This window comes from Amblyomma americanum, chromosome 11, assembly GCF_052857255.1.
Source record: "Amblyomma americanum isolate KBUSLIRL-KWMA chromosome 11, ASM5285725v1, whole genome shotgun sequence".
Classification (NCBI taxonomy): domain Eukaryota; kingdom Metazoa; phylum Arthropoda; class Arachnida; order Ixodida; family Ixodidae; genus Amblyomma; species Amblyomma americanum.
Window position 1 is genome coordinate 86,365,800 of NC_135507.1, and position 10,354 is coordinate 86,376,153.

Here is a 10,354-nt window from a genome sequence, read left to right on the forward strand (position 1 = left end):
GATCTGTGTTCGGTGTCAACTTGGAGTGTACTTACATGCACTTTACCTACTTCACGGTGCTAATGAGATGTCCACGGCAAGCGAGAGGTACAGCCGTCTAATTGGGTTTTATAGAGTCAGCGTAAGTTATCTCATAAGAGTGCACTGGGAACGTTGTTAGTACTAGTAAGCAGCATTAAGAAAATAAACGAAATACATTTACGCCTGTCAACTGTCATCAAATATGACCGATATCAATCCTTGATTTTAGAACACATCAAGGGGCTGAATAACAACGCATTACCCATTGAAGGAAAACCGGTAATGGTCCCGTTCGGAAGAAAACCCGGCATCGGCGCCACTGGAAGATTCAGAATCGTGGAATGATGTAGGGATGTAGGAAAATCAGTTCGCTGCAGAAAAAAAAAACCCGCCGCGGTGGCTCAGTAGTTAGGGCGCTCGACTACTGATCCGGACTTCCCAGGTTCGAACCCGACCGCGGCGGCTGCGTTTTTATGGAGGCAAAACGCTAAGGTGCCCGTGTGCTGTGCGATGTCAGAGCACGTTAAAGATCCCCAGATGGTCGAAATTATGCCGGAGCCCTCCACTACGGCGCCTATTTCTCTTTCTTCTTTCACTCCCTCCTTCATCCCTTCCCTTACGGCGCGGTTCAGGTGTCCAACTATATACGATATATGAGACAGATACTGCGCCATTTCTTTTCCCCAAAAAACCAATTATTATTATTATCAGAAAAAAAACGGCTGCGGCTTAGCTCACCTAAAGCCCCAACTCGATGAACACTTCCGAGGCGTACACGCGAAGCGCCTACGCGCCTAGCGGCGCGCCGCGACGGACTTCGAAAGCGGTGCGAATCTCCATGGCCAGTTGCTGGCGCGCGCTTGTGCTCGCGTATCGCTCGCGCTGCCGTATCGTTGCTAGACTGCATAGGCTAAAATCGGCCTAAACTTTTCGACTGCCACTTGAAGCGTTTAGCTTTTTAAAGCGGCAGGAGAAGTAAATCTATTTATAAACTGAATTGTAGTTTACACAATAGGTTTTTATGCAAACGCGCACACATCGCTTCGCAGTTTTCTTCGGTGTTTAGCGTAATCTGCATCACCATCGACATAGCATCGCTTGGATCCCAGTTCAGCTTTTCGGTATTGCGCTCCCCTCCAAGCATCATTATTTGCAATAATGCCAGCGATGTGTGCACGAAGACGAGTTTTACTGCTTGTGATAAGAACAGCACTTCAGCTCATTGTGAGGAGGAGGCAGGAGCGTCGCCAGCGGAAGAGGCACCGCTGGTGGGTTCGGCCCGTGTTCGTGGCGCGCAGGCAAGAAGGCCGATATCACCCTACGGTAAGTATCTTCGTTTCCTCTGTAAGTGTAAAAGGTCCGTGTAGAGTATTGAAAAGACATTTAGCGCAACAGTTCGGCGGCTTAGTGGTTAACACATCCGACCCCTATGCCGTAGGCGCGCAGTTCGGTCGCCAGTGCCGCCGGGTACCCACTATGATACACTGGGTACAGAGATCCTTTCCCCGTGGTCTGGTGGTAGGCTTCTCTGCATTAATCTGCTTGGAAAATGTGCCTTTGACTGCACCTTGTGCAAAGAAGAATGCTTTGTCCCGTGGGGCTATATAATCAATGGTTTGATTGCGTCTACACTGTGCAGTCACTTATTGGTCCCGTAACGACAGCGGACGTGATCTAGCTAACAGGTTAAAGCCACGCAACAGCAAATATTGCTACATTTTGTGGTACTGTGCAGTGGTACGTGCGGACGGAATTCCAGCAGCAGGTACATTGTCGGCTGTGCACTGTGAGAAAGAAAAGTTCGCCGCTGTTGTAGCTGTGTCCAAAATGAACAGCAACTGCCACTCTGTGACAACGAACCCAAACTGAAACAAACATAACTGCTTGGATTTGAGGTGTAATGGTTAAGAAAAAAAAGCCAGCTACCAATACGCCATCATACATGTTTTAATGTTCTGTAGTGGTGTCCACACATACCGTTAACATAAGAAGTGACATTCAACAGCGGGAGTGGGTGGGAGGGGTTAGTACCAAAAAGGAATGGAGGCTTTGGTACAGGTGGAACTGCAGTGCCGGTAGTTGCTGTTTGATGGGACTAAAATAGCAGTCATGTTCCATCTGAACTGAATGCTAGGCACTTAGTGCATATTATATATATATATATATCTATATATCTATATATATATATATATATATATATATATATATATATATATATATATATATATATATATATATATATACTCTCTGTCTTTCCCTCCTCCTCTTTATCTATCTATCTGAAAGCATTGAGTTCCACTTGGAGGCCAACTATCATCCACCGTTGGAGATGTGAAGCAACTCGGATGAAGTAGGCTCCAAAGTTCTTCGCTGCCAACAGAGATACATAAAAAAAGGCAAAGGAGTTTCACGTCAGCGTATTCGAACATTGGCAACTGACGAATAAGCGCGGTCTTCGAAGTTGGGGCTCCTCTCGGTGGTCTCTGGGGCACATCGCTATTGCAAAACAGTGTCAGGAGAACCAAGGGGCATGAAAAATTGGCTGCTTCTGCACTGCTCGTGCAGAAGTGTAGTGCCTGCATCGCAGAGATGCAACTTTGAAATAATAAAGCTAGTGAGGCAGAAGGGCAGCACTGACATTGACAAGATGCAGTTTTGAAAAAACTTCAATAACTCCGCTGGCATAAATAGTATGCACACGCTGTCAGGTCGTCAGGCCACAACTTTCACTTGTGCAATCAATGTCCCTTGAATGCTTCTTCTAGTGAAGAATTCAAGAAGTAAGCTTCTCTCCAATCAGAAGAAACCTAGCATTTCAAGGTCCTTTGGACTTTAATAGCATCGTGATATCTCCACTCTGCGGCTGAAATGAAAATCTTTGACCCTGAAGACTTTTCACAGACACTGTACACAACAAGGCTGCTTCATTCAGTCACAGAAACCACCCACAATAGTTCTGCTGTAATAGCGCATCACAGTGTATTGCAGTCATGCTGTCTGGTTTTTACTTGTTCGCATAACAAACCGCTTATTTTCCCTCTACAGATGCGTCGCATGCGTGAAGGTGACCATGAATTTTTCCGAAAGTTTTTCCGGATGACTCCAGTGCTGTTTGACGAAGTGCTGGGATTTGTTTTGCCAGACATCACACGGCAGCATGTTGTGAGAGAGCCCCTGGAGCCAGGTGAGCGACTGGCAATAGCATTGAGGTTTGTAAAGCTTGAGTTCGACACTCTGAGAAGAAGCATTTCGACACATAGTTGTGTGATAGTTTGTCGAAATGCACATGCTACCCTTTAAGCCTTGTAATGGTCCTCTCAAAAAATAAAAAATGAAAGGGCGAGAGAGACCGGAGCAGCTGTTGCTTACAGAGCTGAAACCAATTAAAGCAAACGAAACAGTGCTAAATGCTCAAAAACATACCCTGAAAAATGCGAAGAAAAAAAAAAGAAGTCAGATAAAAGTAATAAGTCACAACTGGAGAAACCAGAACAAAAACAAAATGGTTAAGACGTGGCCAAAAGAGTAGGGAACCCCTAGCAATGCAGGTGCACAGCACAGGAAGGCCGGGTTGTAGCACCCGAGGACTTAAAAAAAAAAGAAAGCAAGCAAATGCAGCCAAGGACCGTCCGAATTTGATGAAAGTGTATAAAGCTAAGGCTTGCGCAACAGATTGACGCCTCTTTACGCATAATGTGTTTAGGCAATCAAAAGCACGGCCTCTGTTCTTTCTTTGGGGTAAAGGAATTGTCTATACTCGTGAATCCCATAGCCTGTGTCAGGCACATAATCAAGCATATGTTCCTGACCAAAATCTCTCGCGCGTCGTAATTTCGCACTGTGGCATAAATGTTACTATTTTGGTGTCACATTTTAAGCTTATTCTAGAGCCAAAAGAAAGATGCCTAACAGCGCAACTTCATTCAAAAGTAAATTCATTAAAAACTTGTAGCAGCTTGACGCGCAGGTCAATCTGCTGATTCTTGTTCACGCCCTTCATCATTTTGGCCATTGAAAGACAAAATTGGTCGTACTCGTCATGTCCGTCACAGGTCTGCAGTGCATCTGCGAGTTTTCCGACGTGTTCAACCAGAGCATCATCAGCACATTCTCTTCTACTCTTTCGCTTGTTCTGTCCAGGCGCTGATGACTGCGGCACTGATGCCTCTTGTTCCAGCAAGCCAACAGGTGCCTGGAGGGATGGCACCGACTGGCTCGACGCAGGTGACTCGTGGCGTGACGGCAGCGACTCGTGGCGTGATGGCAGTGGCTCGTCAGTAACCACCTCGTGCACGAGTGACGCCTGCGATGCGCAGTCCAGGCGCCACTCCTCCAACTCAATGATGGTCTCTGATGGCTCTGGGGCACTGTTGTGCTGGTACGCCGGCGTACTGCTTGCCCCTGGCACGACATTTGGACCTGGCTCCCTTAATTGCTGCCTGTAGTTTCCTGACGTCCTGTATATGAGAGTGTACATGTATATGCACCATGAAGTTGCGTGTTTCAAGTCACTTTTTGCAAGAATGTTTCGATATACTTTTAACGAGTGTTTTTACATTCATTCATCATTTTCAAGTCATGCAATGATATTTGCAGAACGGACTGACCCTATTCTGGCTCATGACAGCTGTACATACTGTGACATCCTCATGTGCTGTTCCCTCGTGTGTCTTGCATACCATTTTTTGAGCATACTGTCTTGTATATCCTAGCTTTTTTGCATTTTTATCTTGTAAAGTCCTGTATACATTATTGTAAAATTTTTAAACTGCTCTAAGCCATTTGCCTACTTATGTGCCCAAATTTTTTGTTTCGTGCACTGCACCGCTTCATCTTTTGGCTGATTTTGCTACGCATTACTACTACTGACCTCTTCATGAAGACTACCATAATTGTAGTATAAAGGTGACACAGTGTTTGTGCTACCCTCTGAGGTTTTGGTGAGCAGTTAATGCAACAAAAGTGCTGCCATTTTTCAACTGCTTGGTTGGAGGAAGACGTTCCTGTCAACTAGAAGTTATATGAAACAAAATCTGATACATGTGAGCTACATATGCATAGTGGTGACCCAAAGAACTATATGTGTGGAGTTGGTGCACATTGTATAGAAAATAAAATATGCAAATATGAAATATATGAAAAATATGAAAAATATGAAAATATATAATATAAATTGATTGCACTTAGTAGTTGTCTTACACATTAAGCATATTATGCAGCTCCTTGGCTTGTCTATACAGTATCTGTATAGCTGCAGGAAATCTGCACTTTAACGTGGCACTCCTGTCTGATTGATTAAGCAGTGAGTGTTTGAGTGAATAATGATGAACCACTGGTAACATTGCCTATGATCCTTAGCTTAGAAGTGTGAGGGTTCAGGCTAGTGGGTAATTCACGTGCCGTTCCATAGCGCGAAACAAGGAAGTAAAGAGCACTTGTGCCTTGGTCTCTTTCTTGTTTGGTGCCACGGAATCTCGCGTAGATCTTAGCTGTGACAGTGCACATGATAAAAAAACACATTTTATCTGCAATGCACAAAGCACATTGCAAACGGTGGTGTTCCTTTTGTACACATATAGCGTCCAATTTTCCTACATGAATATGCATAAACATGGAACCTTCATGAGGCCTTTTGGGTGCACACGGTATGTTGAGCATTTGTGTTGGAGTCGCATAATAGATGTGTTAAATGCTTCCAGTCAGTGCAAAGCAGTGTTTTTCTTTCAATGTGCAATATATTTTGTATGTTACAGTGCCATTTGCTGTGTTTCTTGGTCTTAACTCATATGCTAGTTCTTCATTTTAACAGTATTTCACTGTGAGGGCTTTGTATTTGAAGTGTACAGGCAAGTAAGGCTGAAGGTGTTGATCTTATTTCTGGTCATGCTGCTTTGTGATATTTTGAACATGATCTACACTTACTGCTTAAGCAGCCAAGAGTCAAGCTGTGATAATTGCATCATAAAAGTGTTGTTGTGGATTCCCAATTGTCACATTTTCTTCATTAATAATGGAGCTGATATGCCCTCAAACATATTTCCAGCACTTCTGTTTGGCTTAACGTATCCACACGGCCTGCCACGTGCATTTCATGGCGAGGGAACAGTTTTAATACAATTGGTTGGCATGTTAATTCGCACAACCACATAATAGCTACAAATAAAAAATGAAATCTGCGCATTTATTTCCGCCACCTGGCATTCCAGATCATGAACTGGAACCTGAGCAACAGGGTATCCTTTCAAATAGAATAGCTTGAGCTGCAGGTATGTCTTTACAAGCATCTACAAGTGTGAGATAGGACTGCGGTGAAAATGTCCAAATGGGATTCTTTATTGTCCCCGTTCAAATGGTCTATTGGTCCATTCCCTGTAGCTGCTGGAACCAGTAACTGCAGATAGCGCGAACATTTACTTGGATAAACCATCCGTGTATTATGTCCTTAGATTTCATCCCTTTCTGACAAGTTACAAAATGTTTTAAAGAGTTGCTCAATGACAATAAACACACACCAAAAATTCAGGACAACAGAAGCAACCTACACTAAAATGTGTTGCCCTGCAGGACCACGCACATCTGCCTATAGTGAGAACACGCAGCTTTAATCATAACAATTGAGTGCCAACAAGGCCAACAACAAAGCGCGGCAATACACATAACTTACAGTCACATTGGTTGAAACTTACTATGTGCTCATGCTTATATACACCCTCATTAAGGGCATCCCACAGGTGTTAGCGGGGAACAGCTAGTTAATAAACATAGTTTTCTCATTAAACTTCAGCACTATTTATGCAATGTATAGCAGAAAACCTCGAAGAGATTTTGATGAAAAATTTTGTGCGTTGAGGAACACCATTACAACATATACAACAGAAAAAAGTTGTAAATCCGACAACAAAAAGTTCAGTAGTAGCCAGTAGATCTCACTTCAGAACCAGAAGCTCCCAGCAGGGACCATTTCAACCAGCAGCAAGCCAGAGGCTTCCTTTTGGGACCAGTAGATTAAAGCCAAAAAATAGTTTGTGCCCTACAGGGGCTATTTCAACCAGCAGCAAACCAGAAGGCTTCCTTCGGGGACCAGATGAAATCATTAGAAAACAATCAAATTAACAGATTTTCAACCTGGGGATGAAAATAATACCTCATATATAAGTTATAAAAAAAAACAAGGAAAGGAAGAATTCAATAACAGTAGCAAAAATTCCACCTGTTATGTTGTAAACTTACAACACTCTCGTGGCTGAAATAAATGCCGAGATTTCATTTTTAATGTGTGGACGTCAGTGGCATTCAAGTTGCATGAAAAGCCCAGTAAGCAACACAAGATGCATGTTTAAAATGCCTGTTTAAGAATACACAATACTGAGCAATTAAGACAGCATATGAAGACTGCGTACTTTTAAAGTGCCTGATTTTCATACACCTATCGTTAGCTCCCGCCAGTGTGACGGCGGCTCGGCGTACTGCTTGCTCAGCGGCGCAAGCAGCAACGGGGTGGTTGTGTCGGGTGCATTTGCACACTTTGCGTTGGATTTATGACCTGGAGCAATTGCCAACACCACGCGCAGCTGCAGCTTTGCCACAGAATTTGCCGCATTTTCTTGCAACAAGTCCTGCATCAAAAAACACGTTTGCTTCGGATGTAATCGCATCACGTCAAATAGCGCTTGCTTCACGCATGCAACGTTCCCACCACGGCAAACGACGGCACTGCTTGTGTTCCTTAAAGCGAACAGCTCGTTATGGGAATAAAAATATTGATGAACTTACGGCCTGGTGACCATCGTGTCCCTGAGGAACAAGAGCTGTTCGTAATGTGCCCACACGAAGTCCGTGGGCTCGATGTCGTCCGCGCCAGCGCCGCTCTTCCGCCCCAACTCACGTGCCGTGTACAGGCGGCGGAATTTGTCGCGCAGAGATTTCCAGCGCTTTTGTACAAGGTCCACGCTTTCTGCACAATTGTAGCGCGAAAAGTTTCAAGCACATTTCAACCATGAAGTGCTCATCATGAGCGAAGTATATGCCTACCTGGTGCTCCCGGTAGTACATCCTCCGCCACTTCTCTCCAAAGTGCTGCTTTCACGTTCTTATTTTTATGCAGCCTGTCGCTTGCCAGCCAAAGTGAGCGCCGCCTCTCTACAGCAGCAATGAGTAGTTCGTTATTTATAACCTCAGACATCGCCGCAGCCATACTTGAACCAAGCGAAACCGAGGAAACGGCGCGAAAAAGTCCGTACCGGATGTTGGGAGAGTTGCGCTCTCTGGTGCACGTTGGTCAGAAACCAGCGAACCCCTTCCGGCGCACGCGCGCGCGGGCGCGCGCCGAGGCGCAAATATCTGACATTGCCAGATATCTGCGCCCTCCTCGCGCCCAACTCGCGCCTCGCGCTTCGCGCATGCGCAGACCGGTTTTGCAGACGCTCGTGTGCGTAGGCGCTTCGCGTGTACGCCTCGGAATTGTCCATCGAGTTTGGGCTTTACAGACAAAACTTAAGCGTCCTCGAAGTGCTATTCGTCGTCTACAGCGTGGAAAATGAAGAGAAAAATAATATCTCCGCTACGCCTAAATATCATATTCTAATTTGACATTGATTAAACCTTCGATGCAACGCCGCCCGTACACAGTCATCGTTGAAAATAAGCAAGGGTTTTTCTTAATTGTTGAATTTGTTGAGCAGAAGGCTCAAACTGGACCACTAATTTTTTGCGCGCAGAAAGGATTAGCTAGCGTTACCTAATCAAGGAAGCACCGGTTAAAATAACGGTGAAATCTGCGTGTATGCGTGACGTTCGCCAACATTTGGTTTTGTAACTGATTGTCGCAGCCAGATATATTATGTCCTTCCATGTACCCTTTTCTGCACACATTGATTGCTGGCTTGGAGGTCATATAACCTTCCCTTTTTATATTTAATAAGGGCATGTAGATCTGGCTAGCCAGCCTGTCTTCATAAACTTCTTTATGTTTAAGAACTCTTTAGAAACATGGGATCACTTAAGTTTACATTGAAAATTTGTCGCGATAGTTCCAATGTGTCCATGCGGTCGGTTGGGGATTCGTTGGCGCACGATTACGCAGATGTCGGCATGCTTTTCACGTGACATCACGTCCTGCTGTATTACACGTCATCGCACATAATAATCTGCGACGCTAATTATTCGCCCTAACAATTATGTTTTCCGTTAATGTCATTTGCGCACACTGCTGTGCGACGTTGTTGTACAAATCCTCTGTTTATCCTCCTGAACGAACATCCTCAATGGTGAAGAACTAGAGTGCCCGGCTCCGACCGATGGAACTTCGGTTCACTTCCGCTTTACAACCTTTGCAAGCAAAGGCTACACTAGCCTAATAATTACAATAATTGGATTTTGGGGAAAGCAAATTGCGCATTATCTGTCTCATATATCGTTGGATACCTGAACCGCGCCGTAAGGGAAGGGATAAAGGAGAGAGAGTAAGAGGAAAGGAAGAAAGAGATGCCGTAGTGGAGGGCCCCGGAATGCTAGCCTAGCGGCGCCTATTTCGCTGCGTCTGCACGAATGACCTTGAACAGGAGGAGCGGAGCTGCGTCAGTAACTACGTGACGGACCACGTGACTCGCAGCAGCTGCAGCCGCCATAAGTATTGAGTCACCGCGGCGGCTGAGAGTGAACTTCTGAACATCTGCGAAATAAACCACTAGGATATTGTGTAATGCCCTTGAGGCGGAGCTTAATTCTCCCCCCCCCCATTTTTTTATCAGTTATAGGATCATTTTCAGTACACCCCGCAGGGGGCCCTCTGCAGCGTGCAGACGTTGGTGAGTGGCGACACCACGTGTTCCCGAGCATCCAAGAGTGCATCACCATGGACTCGACCACCCGCGCCTATTCGTGCGCGGCATCGCCATGTCCGGGGAAAATGGGATCCTGGTGGTTGAGCCGATGCCGAGCGTTTGGACCTTAAAGGCTCCTTGGTGGAGGCAACAAAATACTTTCGCCAAAGCTTCCTGTATACAGCAGCTCTGGCCTGACCCGTCCGGGGGAAATCGGCAGTCGCCTCTTCCTATCCACCCCTCCATCTTTCACTTTCCTATCTCCGTCTCACAACTCTCCTATATCCTACTCTCATGTTGGATTTTCCTTTCTTTCCTGGCGGCGAGGGTTAACGTTTTGTGACCAACTACAAGGAGTTGCGTAATCTTTGGTTATATTTGAGGTGTACAGCTGTCGTGGGCAGGACTTGCTTTCAAGTTCTTGTCCCGTCCCCTCCTTGTACTCCGTAGTGGGTGGCTGGCACCATGACCGAATGACTACATTCTTTTATGGCGCCTCCCCTTTCAAAACC

The 10,354-nt window shown here is 45.4% G+C and overlaps 1 protein-coding gene across 1 annotated transcript; it reads left to right on the forward strand.

Moving 5' to 3' along the window:
* Positions 1-1,132: 1,132 nt before the first annotated feature.
* LOC144110638 (uncharacterized) lies at positions 1,133-4,853 on the forward strand. The gene is made up of 3 exons (XM_077643680.1): positions 1,133-1,344; positions 3,067-3,205; positions 4,162-4,853. Exons 1-3 carry the CDS (start codon positions 1,180-1,182, stop codon positions 4,464-4,466), a joined length of 609 nt encoding a protein of 202 aa, XP_077499806.1. The 5' UTR covers positions 1,133-1,179; the 3' UTR covers positions 4,467-4,853.
* Positions 4,854-10,354: the final 5,501 nt, after the last annotated feature.